The sequence below is a fragment of the Lytechinus variegatus genome, chromosome 6 (genome assembly GCF_018143015.1).
Source record: "Lytechinus variegatus isolate NC3 chromosome 6, Lvar_3.0, whole genome shotgun sequence".
NCBI lineage: Eukaryota > Metazoa > Echinodermata > Echinoidea > Temnopleuroida > Toxopneustidae > Lytechinus > Lytechinus variegatus.
Genome location: NC_054745.1, coordinates 29520745 through 29542555, shown reverse-complemented (window position 1 = coordinate 29542555; position 21811 = coordinate 29520745). Strand labels below are relative to the sequence as shown.

General features: G+C 37.2%; 1 protein-coding gene across 3 annotated transcripts in view; it reads left to right on the top strand.

Annotated features, from left to right (window-relative positions):
- Positions 1 to 21811, top strand: part of LOC121417334 (plastin-3-like) — a 62176-nt gene that overhangs the window by 23554 nt on the left and 16811 nt on the right. For all 3 annotated transcript variants that reach the window (XM_041611005.1, XM_041611006.1, XM_041611007.1), the window contains exons 3-7: positions 6770 to 6925; positions 9036 to 9189; positions 10226 to 10337; positions 12854 to 13061; positions 19975 to 20119. In XM_041611005.1, coding sequence (XP_041466939.1) covers positions 6770 to 6925; positions 9036 to 9189; positions 10226 to 10337; positions 12854 to 13061; positions 19975 to 20119 — 775 coding nt within the window. The remainder of the gene's footprint in view (positions 1 to 6769; positions 6926 to 9035; positions 9190 to 10225; positions 10338 to 12853; positions 13062 to 19974; positions 20120 to 21811) is intronic.

The following is a 21811-nucleotide window of genomic DNA, read 5'->3' as shown; positions in this document are numbered from 1 at the left end:
AAAATTGTCAGGATTTTTTAAACCAAGGCAACCACGGAGAGGAGAGAAAATACATGTGGATGAACTCAATGTCAAATTCAATATTTCCATAAAAAGGAGTAAAATTAGGAAGATGGAGGAAATTATTAGCCTAAAATAGGCCTAAATGATGTCAGGAACAACATTTTGACTGTATCCCTGGTAAAACGCTTCAAAAATTACTGGATGTCCTTTTTTATACACAATATAATACTGTGAGTGACACGACATTTCGTGAGTGACACGACATTGTGAGTGACACGACACAACTTTGACAGTTAATTTTAGCTTTACCTTAACACATTGGACCAAGTTACTTTATATACATGTACAATAAGGTACAGATAAACTGTATTTGCTCCAGTACTGGGATAAATTAATTTTCAGAATACACAGCTCTAGAAAACTTTTTGCATTTAAAACGTAAGTGACACGACAACCAGTTTTGAAAACTTCGAAACCCAATTTTTTTCAGAAAAACACTTCACAGAATTTTTTTTGCTATTTAGGAGTTAGATACAATACACAGCTTGTATCTTGCCAACAAATGTGCTTCTAATACAAATTTTATATTGTGATAGGCAATATGTGAATTTTAATGCAAAAATCAACATTTTGTAACATTTAATTTCCCTTGCATACGTAAAATTCACTGTATCTCAAGACATAATTAATACTTTTATGTAAATGAAATGGAAAAATATACTTTAAGATGTCTAGTTTCAAAAAACATTGATGCCTAATGATTTCTAGCAAGTTTTAATTTTCACCCCCATGTCCACTTTTGTTTGAAAATGACCTTGTACTTTCTAAGGGCAACCTCAAATTGGCAAACGTGCTTCAAAATGGCTGATTTTGTGGACAACTCTCCATTTGTTTTGTACACAAATTTTCAGATTTTCCTCATCTTTCAAATTGTATCTTGCCTCCTGAGCACAACACATGTCATGGGAAAATATAATCCACATATGTCAAGGTCAGGAGGAGATAATGTGACATATAAAAGGGAAAATCTGAAAATATGTGTACAAAACAAATGGAGAGTTGTCCACAAAATCAGCCATTTTGAAGCATGTTTGCCAATTTGAGGATCCACATAGTAAGAACAACATGACTTTTTAATCGTCCATAACTTGCTTATTTCATAACCGATTTTGATGAAACTTTTTTTTAAATTGTTCCTCTCATTTTACTCTTTCCAATAAGATTGCTTCTCTTCTTGGGTTTTGGTTTCCTTTAACTAATACTTCGGTTGCATTTGCTCTATGGCGAGTCGAAAACAGCAGTTTTATGAAATTGATTCAAACCACCTATGTAGCTGGTACAAAAATTTTTAAACGCTTGTTTTCGACTTGCCGTACCGCCGCCGTAGAGCAAAAGTGACCGAGGTATAACATGTAGGCCCTACAGTACGGTATTGCTGTGGCTGTCTGTCACAGAGAGCTGTATAACATGTAGTGTTCACTCTCGACAAGCTGTAATTGGTTAAAATGACAAATTTGAATTTGGCATCTACGAGTGTCTTGTGCTCTAGACATATTTATTGGTTAAAATGAAAAATACAGACAGAGCATTTGGTGTCTAGTCTTTACTCTAGACATGGTATAATTAGTGGCAAGTATGAGTCTGCGCTTGTATACTATGTAGTCTTCGTCATATGCCAAACAAAGGTTGTGTGTCACTTTTTATACAAAGAGCTTCATGAAACGGCCCCTTTGATTTTGTGAATCCGAGAGGACCGAGACTGACCTATAAACGGCTAATGTCTTGAGGCATGAGTCAGTCATGGCCATGGAATAGCCTCTGGGGATGAGACAGACACTGACATCAGAATCAGATCTAGATCTGTACAAGGCCAAACTGGATGGAAAGTTTGAGTACCGGTAGTGGCTTTCAGATCGACTTGATCACCAAAGTTCCTGTACAGTGTACATGTAACTGTTTATAAATGTAATTTTTGAGAATTATATCCCTCCTCATTCATCATTCAAACCCGCCCAAAGCTATGTGGTTCCTAAAGCTACAATGTACGCACCACTCCAATGCGCATGTAATTTCAATTGCAAAATGCGCACTCTGTGTATGGAGCTGTGACTGCAGTGTGATGAACGAGTCCTATTCAGTTTTTGTCTCACCTGCGAAGCAAAGTGAGACTATAGGCGCCGCTTTTCCGACGGCGGCGGCGGCGTCAACATCAAATCTTAACCTGAGGTTAAGTTTTTGAAATGACGTCATAACTTAGAAAGTATATGGACCTAGTTAATAAAACTTGGCCATAAGGTTAATCAAGTATTACTGAACATCCTATTAGAGTTTCATGTCACATGACCAAGGTCAAAGGTCATTTAGGGTCAATGAACTTAGACCATGTTGGAGGAATCAACATCGAAATCTTAACCTGAGGTTTAAAGTTTTTGAAATGTCATCATAACTTAGAAAATATATGGACCTAGTTCATGAAACTTGGACATTAGGTTAATCATAGAGCTATTTGGGTTAATCAAGTATCACTGAACATCCTACATGAGTTTCACGTCACATGACCAAGGTCAAAGGTCATTTAGGGTCAATGAACTTTGGCCGAATTGGGGATATCTGTTGAATTCCCATCATAACTTTGAAAGTTTATGGATCTGATTCATGAAACTTGGACACAATAGTAATCAAGCATCACTGAAAATTTTGTGCAAGTTTCAGGTCTCATGATTAAGGTCAAAGGTCATTTAGGGTCAATGAACTTTTGCCGAATCGGGGGTATCTGTTGAATTACCATCATAACTTTGAAAGTTTATTGGTCTAGTTCATTAAACTTGGACATTAGAGTAATCAAGTATCACTGAACATCCTGTGCGCGTTTCAGGTCACATGACCAAGGTCAAAGGTCAATGAACTTTGGCCGAATTGGGTGTATCTGTTGAATTAACATCATAACTTTGAAAGTTTATGGATCTGATTCATGAAACTTGTACATAAGAGTAATCAAGTATCACTGAACATCCTGTTCGAGTTTCAGGTCACATGATCAAGGTCAAAGGTCATGTAAGGTCAATGAACTTTGGCTATGTTGGGGTTTTTTGTTGAATAACCATCATATCTCTGTAAGTTTATTGGTCTAGTTCATAAAAAAGTGGACATAAGAGTAACCATGTATCACTGAACATCTTGTGCGAGTTAGGGTAGTATTCAAAGTCAGCACTGCTGCTATATTGAAACGCGTGATGCAGGTGAGACGGCCAGAGGCATTCCACTTGTTTTCTACAGAGGCTGCAATAAATCACTACATGTAAATACAGAGAAAACCAGCTACTGTTTGGAACTTTGTAGTTAAATTTACTTTGATTTCATATTTTCCTATAAGAATATGAACATTGAGTGCGTACATGTAGCTTTAGGACCCCTTCTATATCGGATGGCGAAATCAAAAGTTGTTTGGAAAACACGGCGGGATTTTAGTGAGTTTTGTGCTATGTTCTTCTAGAATCTTTAGAATATTGAACACATATTTGTGAAGATGATTTGTTAAAATATTAAAATTGGCCTAGTTTTTATCATTTGCAAACAAAGTGTGTAGCTTAATAGATCCCCCCATCCGGCTTACATTTACATGTACTGATATGCTTTTCACACTGCACTTTTTGTCCTAAATTGGTGGGGCTAAGGGGGGGGTCTTAGCCCCACCAATTTCCCGGGGTTAAGCTTAGCCCACTTCGTTTTCACACTACGTTTTAGCAACCCCGGGAAATTGGTAGGTCTAAGACCCCCCTTAGCCCCAACAATTTCCCGGGGTTAAGGACAAAAAGTGCAGTGTGAAAAGCATATGACATCCAACACACAGTTTAGTTCAGTATGTACATCAAGTAGGCTTTAAATTATACCCGGGGTAGGACAAAAAGTGCAGTGTGAAAAGCATATGACATCCAACACACAGTTTAGTTCAGTATGTACATCAAGTAGGCTTTAAATTATACCCCTTTCATGAGTTTCATCCTCCAATTAGCCGCCAAAGAGTAATGCGGATAATTCAATAAAAATTGCGTTCATACATGTAAACTCCGAAAATAATCCGCACTATTTTTACGAGCGCCCGTGCTGAAAATGGAGGATAATCGTCGTGGCAACCGCACACACCCCCACCTGGAAAAGGGTGACCTTGTGTCCGCTCCATGGCAATTATCCGCATTACTTTCGAAATGCGTTCATACATTGTAAAGTCAAAATCTGGTCCCGATGCTGCTATTATGCGGATAATTGCAGCATCAAAATAATGCGGATAACTCTAGTCCTCCGATTTTACGACCAAATTATGCTGCCATTAGCCGCATAATTGGGTTTATGAAGGGGTATTAGACACTGTTCCCTTTGATAAAGCAAGGGCTTGTAAATCTTCAGTCATACGGAAGTCTACATGTACATGTATGCACATTCGATGCTGCAATTTTGCTTAGTTTTTTTTTTAGGGAAGTAAAATGTACATATCATTGTAAAGACACAAAAGGAACAATCTCTTTGGCTAGAGATTCTGTTTCTATATTTGTTTTGTAAAACCAACATGTGGGGTGGCCCCTAGAATATTTGACATCTCAACAATACAATAATGCCCTTTTTACACAGGATTTTCTTAACCCCGGACTATCGCTAACCCCGTACTATCCTTAACCCCGTACTATTTTTTTTCCTTTTCACACATGCCAAATTGTTATTGCTAACCCCGGATAAGGAATGCTTGCTTTTTACACATGAAACTCGCTAACCCCGGACTAGCGGTTTTTTTCGATCATTCGTAGTACAAGTGCTTCACTCAATCACTCGTACACTTTTTACACACGCTACAATTTCCTTAACCCCGTACTATAGGTGGGGCCAAATTGCCATTTAGCCCCACCTATAGTACGGGGTTAAGCTTAGCCCACTTTCGTTTTACACATGCGATCTTAACCCCGTACTATTGCTCTTAGCACCGCAATTGGTGGGATAACCCTGCTTTTTTGCAGGGCCAAATAATCCCGTACTATAGGTGGGGTTAGCCCACTTTGCAAAAACGCTGTGTAAAACTAAAGTGGGCTAAGCTTAACCCCGTACTATAGGTGGGGCTAAATTGCCATTTAGCCCCACCAATAGTACGGGGTTAAGGAAATCTTAGCCTGTCTAAAAAGGGTATAACATGTATTACTTGTAGGCGTACATGTACATGTACATACTGTACATGTGATGTGAGGATTTGAAACATGGTTTGAACTCGAAAATCATACAAATCAGTCAAATAAAAGTCATCCCTTGAAAGTATAGTCTGTCCATTGGGCGTCCATGTCCATAAAGAAGGGCTCAAGCCATTAAAACAAGGAAATAAAATGGTGAAAATAAAGAAAGCAAAATATTTCAAATGGAGCCTGTCGGCCTGCCGCCCTGTACACAATAGTGAAACAAACCATTATTTGCATCATCACCTAACAAAAACATTAGGTCATGATACAAAGTACATATGTAAACAAAATTCTTCTTCGTCGTCTTCTTCTCCTTCTTTGTCTTCTTCTCCTTTTTCATTTTGTATATACATGTACATGTATATACAAAATGAAAAAGAAGGAGAAGAAGAAGAAGAAGAAGGAGAATAAGAAGAAGAAGAAGAAGAAAGAGAAGGAGAAAGAGAAGGTGAGGAAGGAGGAGGAGGAAAGGAAGAAGGAAGAAGAAGGAAGAAGAAGGAAGAGAAGGAAAATAAGAAAAAGGAGAAAAGAAGGAGAAAAGGAAAAAAAAGGAGAAGAAAAAAGAGATGGGGAAGGAGAAGAAGGAGGAGGAGAAGAAAAAGAAGAAGAAAAGGAGGAGGAGGAGGAGAAGAAGAGGAATTAGGGGAAGAAGAGGATGGAGTAGTGGTTTGGGGAAGAAAATCAGAAGAAAAAATAGGAACATGATTGAAAGGAAAAATTCATCCATGTACTGTATTATCATCAGACCATACTGTGTGCTATCAGTTCATTTTCGTGCTGTATCACTGTCACAGGGAGTGGGTTTGTGCATTGTCAGTGGAGTACCAGTACCCAATTGGGCAATTGTGGAATTTGATCACCCTTATTCCTACTGTATATCATTACACCAGGAAGTAAATGTAAATAATCATTGCACCCTATCCTTGGAATAAGGTAAACAAAACCATTCAGTTTTTAGTGTACATTCCAGACCCAGTGCTTGAGTGTATAATACAGGTGAACGTGAATGAATGAATGAAAATACATTTATTTCCAACGATAAAAGGATGGTTTTAAGAACTTGAATAAAACAATAGAGACCTGTACATGTAGCAACTCAGAAAGCACAGCTTGTGATGAGCGCACTGTGCCGTAAACAATATTACATTATGATGGAAACATTGCTTGTTGTTTTATAGCTCATATGGCACATATCATTTAGCAGCGAATATTTACCCCCCCCCGCCCCCCATAGCCCCATCTACATACATGTATTTCCTGGGGTTAAAGCCTGAAGGCCCACTACGGTTTCACACCAAGTTTGACCAAAGTGGTCTATCACCGTAAATACTACGGTACTATCTGGCCCTGCTAAAAAGCAGGCTTAACCTGCTGATTGCGATGCTAGCACTTAAAAAGAAAATCTGTCATATTCTACAATTTTGTCAATATTCTCTCGCACTTGTTTTAATAGAATGCGGAATGAATAACGATAATGATTATAAACGAAATATATGTATAAAACAATAGTAAGTATGCTGAAACTCAATTCAATTCAATCATTGTTTCAGATGGACTTGAACCGTGATGGCTTTCTGACGGACAAAGAAATTCAGGAGATCCTCCAGGCCAAGGGCGAGAGCTTTCCTGCCTACAAATGCAGGGACTTCATCAGAGAGTACGATACCGACAAAAACGGTTCCCTCACTTTTGATGAGTTTATGAAGGTATGACATGCATTTCATTTTTTTTTTGGGGGGGGTTCATGTACATTTGGAGGCTGAAAAGACTGTCACGCCCCTTAACGACCTCAGCAATTTTGTGCGATCACCATGGAAATCGACAAGCCCGTCGCCCATGACCCAATCTGCAGAATCGTATTTTGGATTGTTCATTATAAATTATTCATGCATGTATTTATTTTTAATTAATGATGCAAATTTATGCATGAAATTAGAAATTGACTGTAAATCTACAATTTGAAGACCATTGAAGTGTTATGGAAATGTGATCAAATGTGCATAAAAAAATTTTGATCAGTAAAATTTCATGTTTTCTTTTTACATATATAGGCCTATTCTTTTTAAATCCATCTGTTTCTTTTATATTACATTTTTATTTCTAAGATCATTATTAAAACAACATGAAATTTAATAATTGATTCTAATCAGTAAAAGTTAATATAATGATGCAGGAATGTACATGGCTTTGATTACACATGATGCACCACGCCGTACACCGGGGTACCGTAGTACCCCGGGGTACGGCGTTGTGCAGCGCCATCTCGTGTTGTAATAGTGTACAGTTACATTGTTGTCATGGTGATCACGGTCGTACGATCGGTGCGACAATCATGACAATGAATGGGGACAATGATCACAACGCCTATTTCCTTTCTTTGATACAATCTAATGCCAATAATAGTAAACAAATAGAATAAAGTTATCATTTGCATGCATTAATTGTTACATAAGATCACTAAAAGGAAAAAAAATATGTACAAAACATTAAAATATACTTGTACACATTTTTTGGTAACCCAGGGTACAGCGCAAAAAATAAAATAAATAATTCAACAAAATGGCGGATTATTATTTGGTACCCCAGGGTACCAAATACTGCATCACATGTAGACTACAGATAAAATTTTCATTGGATTTGTTCCTGTTATAATTTTGAGGAATTTTGACACTACATATTATACATGTAGGCTACATGTATGTTCGATTGTAATTTGTTTTCCCCTCTCTATATTTCTATTGTAAAGTGCACATCCCATTGATACTTTTTGATATTTTATTATAATACGTACTTTGAATTCATTACAGGCCACCTACAATGTACATGTAATCACCTACATGTATTTTGTATAAAACATTGTTCAGAATTTCTGAACCAGGAGCAAATGTTGTTTCACCAAAAAAATAATAATAAAAAAAACAGGCAGAGCTGGAAAATTCTTATTCATTTATTTAAAGTTATTTATTTGTTCATTTATTTCATTTTGTTTACCCAGGGTAACCCCATCAGTGGACTAAGCACTGTTTTTCTTGGGGGCCCTGCATACAAGTATTAAACAAATACATATATTATCAAGTACACACAATGAAAAGGTACATGTATTAAACAAATAAGAAGATATGTTCAAAGAGACAAGCAACATCCATACAGACATACTGAAATACATGTACAGTACATGTGTAGAACAAAAGTCAAAATATAAATTGTGCATTTAAGCAAATCCAGATAAGTATATTCCCTATTAATTTGGTGTTTATTTGATTGCTTGTCCTGGAACCAGCCAGATAGGGGTAGTCAGTTTTAGTTCAGTAGTTTCTTGCTCTCCAATAAGATGTAGCGAAGGATTGCCTCCTGCACTACGGGTACCACTATCCAGCTGATTCCAGAGAATGGCAGCACTATTTACAACTTGGAAGATCTGAAAAAAAGGATTCACTCAATGGATAGAGCATGATCTTTTATGAAAGGTTAAATTAACACCAACGTCAGGTGCATGCAATTTAAGAATTCACAGGAATTTTGATAACCAATAGGAGGTAAAAATGCTTCGTCCATTTCGTGTCATGTCTGTTACGCTCACAAAGAGTGCAATTTCTCCGCAACTGTTCAACGAAACGATTTGAAATTTTATGTGTATGTAACCGATACTTAAATGTGTCTGATAAGCTTATTAACAATTATCAAAAGACGTCTAATTCTACTGTATAAACCTTTGAATGACAAATTTTTTTCTGAACGTCATGTCGATTACGCTGGAATTGACCAATTACTGATGATTCAATTTCAATTCACTCAATCCTATATCTTTATTGACAGCTGTATGACGACATCAAGAAGAATAAGGTTTCATCAGGGTTTCTCACTCAAGTAAAAGCCAGGGTAGGCATCCAGGCAGAGAAAGGAACATCAGAAGTAAGCGCTGCAGGAACAACTCATTCCTTCTCAAAGGAGGAGACTGCAGCTTTCACAAGTACGATAAAAATTGTGTTTCTCTTTATCACGTCAAAGGCTGGGTTTTTTTTCATTTATTTTTTCTTTCTTTTATATTTTGTTTTATTTTTTATTGTCTTTTCCTGTTCTTTGGATGACTGGTAGCTCTCTTAATGTAATATTTCTTTTGTGTTCTTTTAATACTCCTCTTTTCCTTTCTTAGTTTATTTCTTTCCATTTCTGTCTTATAAATGTCTTTCTTTTCTTTTCTTTTTATTTCTGTTTTTTTTCTTTTCTTTCCTGTTTTTTTTTCCCTTTCTTTCCTTTTATTTTTCTCATCTTTTGTTTTTGTTTTTTTTTCTTTGTGTTCCATTCTTTTGTGTAATTTGACTTTACTGTCATCTATGTCTAGTGACCAAGTGTGCCTACATGTACATGTAGTGTATTTTGTATTTAATGTATAGAAAGAGTAGAATTTTGGGGAGGGGGGGGGGGTGGAGGGGAAGGGAGGGATAAGGGCAGATACAGTGTATTCATGTACCAGTAGTATCTTTTTCAAAACTGTAATTAAAATATAAGACATTCAACGCCCCCCAAAATCGTCAGTCGTCATAAAATCTGAAGGAATATTGATTGTTAATGTTTTTCTTTTGGGCAAGTTCAAGATGCTAGTTAAGTCTGGGTGGTGTTTCACAAAGATTTAAGTATGACTTAGAGTCGCACTTAAATGCCTGGTTGCGCGCAGTATAAAAGGCATGACAGCATTGGTCAGATCATGCCAACAGGACGCGCACTACTGCGTATTGATCAATAAGATTGCGCGTTGCATATCATGTACGCGTCGACATTTAAGTGCGACCTAAGTCATACTTAAATCTTTGTGAAACACCCCCCTGGAGCCCTGATGCAGTGTACAGTATCCTTTTCTAATAATAACAATGTGGGTAATCTTGCTGAAGGAAAACACGTCATGGCTGGGATTTGAACCCTTGTTCATCTGATTGCCATACATGTTGAGAGTTGTAACCACAAGACCACGAAACCCCCAAATTCTATTTTTTCCCTCATGTTTAAAGGATACATCAATGACGGTCTCAACTTAACGAATGATCCCGCCCTTGCTTCCAAATTGCCAATAAGTGTGGAGAGCGGGCTCTTTGAAGCTGTGGTGGACGGCATATTGCTATGGTAAGTGACCCTGACTTAGGGGAAATGATTAGACGGGGGCTGGGGGAAGATTTCACCCCCCGAAATGCTCAAAAGAGCACTGGAAGCTATAAAAAAATAAGAGCCCTGGAAACCCCATTCATCGTCATTTTAAAGCCTGTGTATAGCTTTGGTAAAGGGTCAATAATGTGATTGATAATCGAATATCATCTAATATGACAGTCTTGCTGAAGCGTAGAGACCGTAAGATTTTTTTCCAACTGCACTTCTCTGAGAAAATTTCAAATATTCAAATCTTGGATATATACATGTAGCGCCCTCTCTCGGCGATGCTTGTTTTAAATTAAAAAATGGACATTCAAGCACTTATCTTATAAATTTAGTGATTAGATATCCAAAAGTTACAGACAAAGAACATATCTTCAAAGTTTCAGCCCATTCCATGATTTGGAATAGGATTTAATTGAAAGACAAAAACACACAGATATTTTAACTTGATCGGGTGACCCAATCAAGTTAAATCTCCATGTAAAATCGCAAAATCTATCCTGAAAAACACATTTTCATTTCATATCCTTCACATCATAACTGTTATAGGGCATATCCATTTATATTAGCTAGCAATGAATTGGAATAGTGATAGGTGCATTTTGGTGGATTTACCAAAACTATACACAAGCTTTAAAGCTTATCTAATGTTGCAGATATTCAGGCTGTTCAGACTGTCCCCCGTCACTCGGGGTAAGGGGGAGACATCCCCCTGTGTCTGGGAGATTGGCACCGGGGATGAGTGGGCTAGGTCATCGGCATGGTTACGTAAGGTGCGCATGCACACAATAACATAAAAATGCAATTACTTGGTCGCTCTTCCTTAAAAAAACCCAGGGGATAGAACCGGGAGACGGGGGACAATCCTCTACACCGTCCAGACTGCCGATTTTCCGGGGATGTCCCGGGTGACGGGGGACAGTCTGAATGGGGGGTTAGGTAGTGAGTTATGATGAATATCCCCCGAAGATAAAAAGAAAATATTTTCTTTTAGCCTGCCCCGACAGGCTGACTACTCACTTTGGTGAAATGTTTAAAAGCCAGTTCGTAAATACCTCAAGGGCAAGTTGTTCGAAAAATAATAATAATAATAGGCATTTATATAGCGCCATCTATCTAGAAATATTCTATGCCGAGTCGCGTTGTTATTATTATTATTACTCTGGCTTTAGCTCGAGCTGCCTTTCAGCGCTCATGCATTCAAGGAATTAATCCTGCCGGGTACTCATTCACCTCACCTGGGTCGAGTGCAGCACAACGTGGATAAATTTCTTGCTGAAGGAAATTACGCCATGGCTGGGATTCGAACCCACGACCCTCTGTTTCAAAGTCAGAAGACTTATCCACTGGGCCACAGCGCTCCAAACAACCTTTCAATTCTTTTAAATTTCAAAGCAATGCTTTACGTAAGTGTTTCTGATATAGCAGGATGCATAAATTGATCAGTTTGGTCCCGTAGCACAAAGGTTGATTGTACGCTTGATTTCCTGATTGATCGTACATTGTTGTCAGTGGAATCAATTGTAGATAAATGTTCAACACGATGAGTGCTAAGCTTTGTGTTATGGGCCCCAGGTGACTAGAATAACACACAGATCCATATCTACATGGAACGCATAGCATGCTGCTATTGCAATGGGTCAGATGCATAAAAAAGTAGCGATTGCATGTTGCTTCAAGCACAAGCTTGCTTTCTTTTTTTCTTTTTCTTTCTTTCTTTCTTTCTTTCTTTCTTTCCTTCCTTCCTTCCTTCCTTCCTTCCTTTCTTTCTTTCTGCTTTTCCTATTTTTTTGGGTATTGTTTTGTACTGTCTAATTGTTTTGTGTCCTGTCTGTGGGGGGAGTGGGCACTCGAACCCTTTTCCGTTTTTTTTATTGTAAATTTCATTCAGTTTAATCAATGTTGAGCAATCAATTTTCTGCATAACTATTGTATGATTTTGTGAATTTACATTGGTTTAAATGATTAATTTTTGTTACTGAATTTATTTACTGTATATGTATACATTTTGTAGGATTATTTGTATTAAGGATAATTATTTGTCTTTTGTGAACAGTGTTTTGTTAATATTGAATTGTAATATTTTACAATGTACCATCACTTTCATTTTGAACTGAATGATTATTATTACAAAAAAAAACGAGCAGTTGGTCTATCACTGCTTTTATAGTCTAACTTTACTTTATTCTGCATAATCTACATCTAGTTTATGTGTCTACTATCGATCTAAATGCCATGTAGATCATTCATTTGTCAAATTTTCGGACAGGCTGTACCCATTTTGTGTGATATCTAATTGGTCTATTAAACAATGCTTTAAATCTGTCACCTCCTGTCCCTATGTTTAGATGAATTGTTTATGAATCAAATTTTCTCATAAAATAAGTGCAAAGTGATTATAAAGCAAATTGGAAATTAGTTCTGTGGCTTTACTTTAGACTATGAAGACTTTGCTTTAAGTCTATCAAATTCTTCTCTTTTCTTAATAGCAAAATGATCAACAGTTCGGTTCCAAACACCATCGACGAAAGGGTCATCACCACGACCAAGCTGAACAAGTTCACCCAGCTTGAGAACCTGACCCTGGCTCTTAATTCGGCCAAGGCCATCGGCTGCAGCGTCATCAACATCGACCCCATGGACATACAGAACAAGACGAAGCATCTGGTCCTGGGTCTCGTCTGGCAGATCATCCGGGTAGGTGTCCCAGATTTCAAATTTTTGCTCTGAACCAATCAGATGCAAGGATTTTAGTAGCTTACAACCAATTATCATTGGAAATCTTGCATTGTTTGTTTCGTGAAATGCCTTCCAAATTTGCTGTCTCCGTGGTTGTAGTAATTACAAGTGTTTTACAACTTTTGAAGATTAATGTTGTTTAATAATAATATATAGTCTGTTATTTGTATTTATTGTATAGAAGGCCTGATTTACCTTTTCCTCTAGTTTTAAATAACTTTCCATTTCGCTTTGATTCCATTTATTAGTTCTAGCATCAATATCTGTGCTCTAGTTTCAAGGGTTAGTTTCATATTTGTTATACATGTATGTAATTGTTGATTATGAAAGAAGGAAATAGGAAAAAGTTCTTTGCCCTTTGAAGGTCACTATTGCTGCTCAGAATAGCTGATGTTTCTTGACTAAATTATTTTTCCTAAACTTCCGTGTACTTCTATTTTGTTCCGCCTCTTGAATTCCCCCCTTTATTCTTCTCCCAAATTTCCATACTTAAAAAAAAAGTATTTCAGTGAACAAAAAGGGTTATTAATACAGTTTTTGTGGAAGCTACAAGTAGGTAATCCCAATGTATTTTCACTGATAGGGTTGTAATGTGCAGTTAAATTCTTTCCATATTCTACATATGATTGCCCAGTTCTATGACCAGGGGGGTGTTTCACAAAGATTTAAGTATGACTTAGGTCGCACTTAAATGCAATGCGCAATCTTATTGATCAATACGCAGTAGTGCTCGTCCTCTTGGCATTATCTGACCAATGCTGTCACGCCGTTTATACTGCACGTAACTAGGCATTTAAGTGCGACTCTAAGTCATACTTAAATCTTTGTGAAACACCCCCCAGGTATCCATTCTTTTGTCATGCAGTCTTTAAAGTCATTTGATAAACATTGTTCCCAGATTGATTTGCTTAAGTTCTTTATCCCTAGATCCCCTTTCTTTTGTGTGTGTTTTTATTTGCAATGCCTTTAAAATGAGAATGAAATCCTGGGGTGGTATTCTGGAACATTTTCATAACTTTTGTCATGAATTTTGTCTTTTCTCTCCGAGATGTAACACCGCTATGATTGTCACAAATCGGTATCTAAACATTGTCTTTTCCCTGTCATATCTCTATAAGTTCCCGCCCATCTTTTCGGAAGCAAACCAATCAAAATCATCGTTAGTTCCCAGTGGGAGCCATTCTAGCCAATAGGAAGGCCCCGTGACAGGTAGGGCGTATCCCCAATACAGTTGTTGGCATCACGCAACTACGCGAATATCGATGCGCTTAGTGACAAAGAGAGACGGGGAGCTGTGATAGATTTTAGAGGAGAAGTAGAAAAAGAAGGAAAACAAAGAAAAAAAAAGAATTATTAAATATGTACATGTAGGGCCTAACTAATTGTAGCATGAAAATATAATATTGAAAATTGTCATGGATGATGAGTGAAACTAATACCACAATCTAATCTAAATAATATCATTATATGCTTGTTATTCAGTCGGCAGGGTATCGAGATATTTGGTACTAAAAGATATGACAAAATTTATGACTGCTACCCCCTGTCATAACTTTTGTCATATCTTTTACTTGTATAAAAGGATTACGCGCATTTAAAGCCGCATATTTTTGGTGCGCGCTAAAGAGAAGAGACAAAATTTATGACAATTTTTGTGACAAAAGTTATGACATCCACCAGAATACCGATTTTGTCACATCTCTGAGAAAAGATAAAATATGGAGAAAAGACAATGTTCAGAATACCGCCCTACCGAATACCGAGCTAGCTTGTGTGAAAAAAAAAAATCAAAGAAGCAAATCAGTGAAAGTTTGATAAATATTTTTAAAAAGTTATGAGCATTGGACATTACTAATGATGTGGAAATATCATTGGCAATGCAACGATCATGGGCTACATGTACATGTGTGTCGCAGTTGCACTATTCTGCTGTGCAAACCCTTCACTCGAGTCATAAAAGGGTCTGAATGTGCAGCCTACCCATGCCTTGTGCACTAGAGGCCCTGTCACTCAGAAATTGAAACAGCAAGTTTTGTACGTGCTAGTCTTTGCGTGGAGACACACTTTGCTGATCAAAGTTTCAATCAGGGTCTGTGCCTGCAGACTACAGTCGCACAACAACTTTTCTACATGGTGTGCATGTATCAGTTGGGGTAATGATCTCAAAATGAATTAAAAAATAATCCAATAAAATTGAACCATGCATAAGTGTTTGCATGTATAAATAAAAAAATATGTGCCAATTGGATCTGGAAAAAGTGTGTAATTACTGAGAAATGAGCAAAATAGGCACAGAATTCCATGAAAGGCCATCAGGTATTAATACACTGTCCCACATGCATACATGTACATGCCTTTTTTTTGACTAGCTATCATCAGAATTATCGGTTTTCAGCTAAGATTTCATGATTTGAGTTGATTTCAATGTACCAGGTGGGTGTTTCATAAAGCTGTTCGTAAGATACGCATGACTTTACGCATGACTGGTGATCCTTTCTCGTGCTATCCCTGTGTAATTTAGTTGTGACCAAAGAACATGTTCCAGTCGAGCGCAAAGTTGTGCATAACTTTATGAACAGCTTTATGAAACACCCCCCCCCCCTGATGTAGTCTATTATGATATACATGTAGTGGTAATTAACCTTGATTTTACAAGCTTTCTCATGGAATACATGTAATTCTGTGCTGCAATTACTTTCTCTTCGTTAAATTGTGACTTTATCGAGGCTATCCTATGCTTTTTCCCCCTCTTTATTCCCCCTCCCCCCATCTATTCCCATTTCTACATGTACATGTAGTCTACTATGATATACATGTACATGTAGTGGTAATTAACCTTGATTTTACAAGCTTTCTCATGGAATACATGTAATTCTGTGCTGCAATTACTTTCTCTTACCTTTGAATTGTGACTTTATCGAGGCTATCCTATGCTTTCTCCCCCTCTTTATCCCCCCCCATCTATTCCCATTTCTACATGTAGTCCACTATGATATGTACATGTACATGTATTGGTAATTAACCTTGATTTTACAAGCTTTCTCATGGAATACATGTAATTCTGTGCTGCAATTACTTTCTCTTAGTTAAATTGTGACTTTATCGAGGCTATCCTACGCTTTCTCCCCCTCTATTTCCCCCCTCTCCCCCCTCCCTCCCCCCTCTCCCCCCTCCCTCCCCCTCTCCCCCCTCCCTCCCTCATCTATTCCAATTTCTACACCATACTGCTCGTAAACTACATGTACTGTCAGGTACTACTAGCCTGGCACTGAAACCAAAAGGATATTATAAATATCCTGCATTGCAACGTGAGAATAGTTCTTACCATTTCCTCTTTTCCTCACTGAACCTTGCCAAAAGGCGAAGTACATATATGGTAATATGCACTGGGATGCAGTCAATAATTTGATATATGTGTACAGTATAGAAAGTGTAATAAACTGAAAGTGTACATTTAATTTCCTTGTATTTCTATCTTGGCTTCCTCCTACTATAGTTTCCATTTCATTTATATTTAAAGGAGAAATCAATGATAAATCATCGCTAAATCTCGGTTTCGTTTTTTCTGGGACGCACTGTATATTCAGATAAGGGCCAAAATAAAACATATTTTTCATAATTAATTACAGGTAGTGAAAACTGACAATTTTTTGAAAGTTTTAACTTACAGTCTTGTAGTTTACACGCATGACTTACATGTACAGTGTAGTTAGAACAATGGATAGGGTAACCCAGGGAGCTCCGGCCCAGGACTCGTCCATGCATAACTAGGCAAACATGGGACTGGGGTAGATTGGGGTTGCAATAGCTTTCCGAATAAAATGTGGAAACAGAAATTATGCACTTACCATGATTATATGGATGAAGGTCTATCGTGACCTACAAATCCTGACATCGAGGCACAGACTGGAACCTCAAAAAATGAAAGGTTCTGTTGCGATACCTCTCCTTCTTTCAAAATTTAAGTTTCAATTGGCCATTTTGTTTTGCTCCGGCCCGCTTGGCGGGCCAGAGCTCCCTGGGTCATGGATAGGGGTGCTATCAAATTTTCATTTGCACGAGCATGATATCAAATGAGTTATTCTGGCTTCTACTGCTATCTATTTGGAAAAGTTATAACTTGAATATCCATCTTTTTCTTTTCCTTGTGAGACTTTATGCATAAAATATAAATAAGGCATGGGCGACAAAAAGTTGCAGGAGAACGTGCGATTTCTACCTATTCGACGATAAGCATTTCCAACAGGCCAAAATTATATCCTCTTCATACATGTATCAAATGCCATAATTCATTGTCTGTTTGTATGAACTTCAAACAGATTGGACTGTTTGCGAACATTGATCTTGAATTCAAGCCAGAACAGTGATCATCATTTCAAGCCCGAATTATATCCATAAATATACTGTACTTGTAAATGTATGTATTAAAGTGGGAGTGGGCTATAAATGGGTGATTTTTGGTTTTACTGTGGGAATATTTTTTGTGTGTTCCTTTTACCTTATCTCAACGTGAAGTGACAATATTTTTTGTGTCATGTCCGAGAAAAAAAGTGTGTGCCGGGCCAAAATCCAAAATGGCCGCCAAAACCACCCAAAATCACAGTTTGGGCCATAACGTCTTTTATTGGTGGTCTTTTTTCTGGTTTTGGTGTCTCTTCATATGTTTTGGGGAACAGGCATTTTTTTCCCCAATAATTAGCACTTTAAACCATTATTTGTAGAGTTAAAAGGTAATTATACCAATTTTTTTTTATTTATAGCCTTTTTTCAGTCAAATGTAGGTTTTATCGTCCTGGAGTTCTTGGAAATTAGATGGTACAAGGACAACAATGACAAGCAGCTTCATAGAACTACATTGCTTTTATTCCTCTACTATGGGTTTTACGGATATTTGTGAAATATAATATCTTAGTAAATAAAAAATGTTAATTATCCATAAAGGGGCTATACAGTATACAATGTACTGTTACTGTACACACTACACTGCCTACACTGTATATCCATGCATTGACCACCATGTACATGTATGACAAGGCCTGTATATAAACTATAGTGTCATAGAAATAAGCTCCTAAGGTTTAAAATTAGATTGTGAATTGTGAATTTTATTGCTTGTCAGCTGATGTACATGTAATTGATGAAACCAGCAACGTAAATTGCACATAAAAATATCACACCATATACATTTTTCATTATGTAGCCATATCTTCTTCAGTTGGATGCTTTTTTTTGCGTGGTTGTGGTGTCTAACTGGCCTACATGTATGTTTATGGGGTCAGGTAACTATATAATGGTAACGTTGATCAACAGCCAATCAGAACCAAGGATTCCGTGTAAGTTACCATTTAGTTAACATAATGGTAATTTTTCATACAACGGGCCCAGAATAGCTACAGTGTAAATGCCATGATGTGGGGCTAATTACCTTTCTCTGCCCCCTGAATTAGCATTTTTGACAAAATATGTCCTCAGTTTCTGAGACAAAACATATCTTCAATTTCTGAGGCATCTAATTCTAAACCAAAGAGCTCATTTCTACATGTATAACACTACAGTTTATACAGGCCTTGTCATGGTGGCCAATGTATTTATGCAGTGCAGTATGTACAGTACATTGTATACTGTATAGCCCCTATGGATAATTGATTTTTTTATTTAATAATATATATTTCAAAAATATCCGTAAAAACCCATAGTAGAGGATTAACAGCAGTATAGCTTTATTAAGCTGCTTGCTATTGTTGACCTCGTATCATCTAATATCCAATAACCCCAGGACAATAAAACCTACTTTTTGGCTGAAAAAAAGGCTATAAAAAATTGAAAAATTTAGGTATAATTACCTTTTAACTCTACAAATAATGGTTTAAGAGTACTAATTATAGGAAGAACATATGGCCTGCCTGCCCCCAAATACATATGAATAGACACCAAAACCAAAGAAAAAGACCACCAAATAAAGAAGTTGTGGCCATTTTGGATTTTGGCCCGGCACACTTTTTCTTGGACACGAGACAAAAAATATTGTCATTTCATGTTGAGATACATTACAAGGAATAAGAAAAAGCTGTTCCCATATTGAAATTACAAAAAAAATATTTTTGACCCATGTATAGCCCACTCCTAATTAAAGAGAAATTCCAGTAGTTGCAGTAAACACTGATTTCATGAGAAAGTCTGTAAAATGAGGCTTAATTGTCAGTATATCATCGAGGATCTTGATCTGGTACAGTTACATAAACTGAACTTTGTGAAATCTTGAAATCTACGCTGATAATGTTCACACCGAAGATCTCCCAACTCAGATAAGCGCTCGTGGGACAGTGTATAATTATTGCTTTGAATGTCAGGCCCGACGCTCTTCCCGAATCCTGTGCTTATTTGCTGATTTCTCAGCAATTACACAATTTCTTCCAGAATCCTTTGGCACATACATTTTACAATGTACAAACAGACACTTTGGTGGTCATTTCATTGGATTCTGTATGAACTCATTTTGATAACGTTACCAAAGCTAGCATTTACCTTTAAAGGCAATAATTCATTGTCTTTTGTATTGTCTTTTGTACTGGAGCGTTGTGGCCCAGTGGATAAGTCTTCTGACTTTGAAACAGAGGGTCGTGGGTTCGAATCCCAGCCATGGCGTAATTTCCTTCAGCAAGAAATTTATCCACATTGTGCTGCACTCGACCCAGGTGAGGTGAATGGGTACCCGGCAGGATTAATTCCTTGAATGCATGAGCGCTGAGAGGCAGCTCGAGCTAAAGCCGGGGTAATAATAATAACAACGCGCCTCGGAATAGAATATTTCTAGATAGATGGCGCTATATAAATGCCTATTATTATTATTATTATTATTGCCTCCACGTAGATTGGACTGTTTGCGAATATTGATTTGCAATTCCGGCCTGAGCTGATCCTTCTCCTGAACGAGGGTGAAACACTTGACGATCTCAAGAAACTGTCCCCCGAGGAGCTCCTTATCAGATGGGTCAACTACCATCTTGAGCAAGACGGTGAGGTTCAGATTCTGATGTCACTTGCTGCTTTAAAGTGATTGGTTAACATTGGTTTGACTTTAAAAACATCTGAGCTAGGTCACATTCGTCACCTGTGTCTGCAATATGTTACAAACATGAAGCCCAGAAAAAAATTGCGTTCGAAAATTAATTATGTAGTGCTTCAAAAATTGAAATATAAAGTGACCGGAAACACCATCTTAATTTTATCCCATACACTTATGTGTAGTATTTAGGCGTCTATAAGACACCTATTTACAAAATCAGGGTTTACCTTGTAGTTTTAGCTTTTCATTCTCAGTAATGGTTGTTTTCAGGGTTTATTAGTTCTAATACATGCGCTTGTACACATGTTTCATCTTAGTTTGAGAATTTTTTAAATCGGCTGCTCACAAAGTTAAAAAATACCTTTAATATGAGTTGCGCAATGGGGTAGTTTTATGTGCTGGTATGTATGCGTCGATAGCATGGAGCAAACGTCTGCTGTTTTTTTCTATTCTGACGTATACGAATAAGGGCAGTAGCAATCTTTGCAAGTATAAATCATAAATGCGAACTTACATTGCGATTGCATATAGTGTAGCAGATATTCCCTTTTTAAAGAGGTACTTTGGGCTGAATATAATTATGTCTACTACATTGATATAGCAAAATTCACTGACTAAACTGCCGATAATTTTCATTAAAATCCGACAAATAAATAATGAAGATATTGAATTTTAAAGTTATGCTCAATATTTTGTGAAAATATATGCACAATGTCGTGAATATTCATTAGGTGGGCTGGTGTTTTCACATCCCCACTTATGTTATTATAATCATAAAAATCATATAATCATCATGATTATAATAACTATAACATAATCATAATTATTTCTTCTTTTCATACTTGTGTCTCCCTTATGATGAAAACAGGTACAACACATATTGAATGCATTTTCATTTTCGGGTCATTCTTTTCACAACTTATTTAGTAAATATGCAACATTGGATATGCTTTAACATTACAGTGAATGAGGGTTTTCCAAGGCTCTTTTTTGAGTTTCCAGGGGGGTGTTTAACAAAGATTTAAGTGTGACTTAGACTGTGTCTATGCTTCCACTTTTCAGGCCAGAATCAGCGTTTCCAAACGTGATTAGTCCAAAACATGGTTGCGTCCATGCTTACTTTCATTTAAACGCTGATTCAAAACGCCGATTGTAAACTCACAAAAAGGTGCGTTTGTAAACGTCGTTTGACCAGAATCAGACTTTCTGGGGAAGTATAAACAGAACCACGGTTGTAAACGTGTTTAAATGACGTCATTTGGTACATGCTTCGGTGAGATGAAAATCCGTGGGAAAATACTTTACAGTCACGTTGCTCCGTGTTATCTCCACGTAACAACAACACTTGGAAAAAAAACTTTCATAAAAAGGCGCGCCCAATTTGACCTCGCTATCCAGCTCAATGAAAATTATGATGCGAAGCCAGCTGGAGATCGTGATTTTGCCTCTGAAAAGTTAAGCATAAACAGCACTCCCAGAACCACATTTACGATCGGAGTTTTGAATCGACGTTTGAAAACGCTGATTCTGTCCTTGTAATGGAAGCATAAACACACCCTTAGAGTCGCATTTATATCCCATTTGCGTGTGGTAGAAAAGGCATGACGCATTGGTCAAAATTGGTCAAAAAGGGGCAAAATGG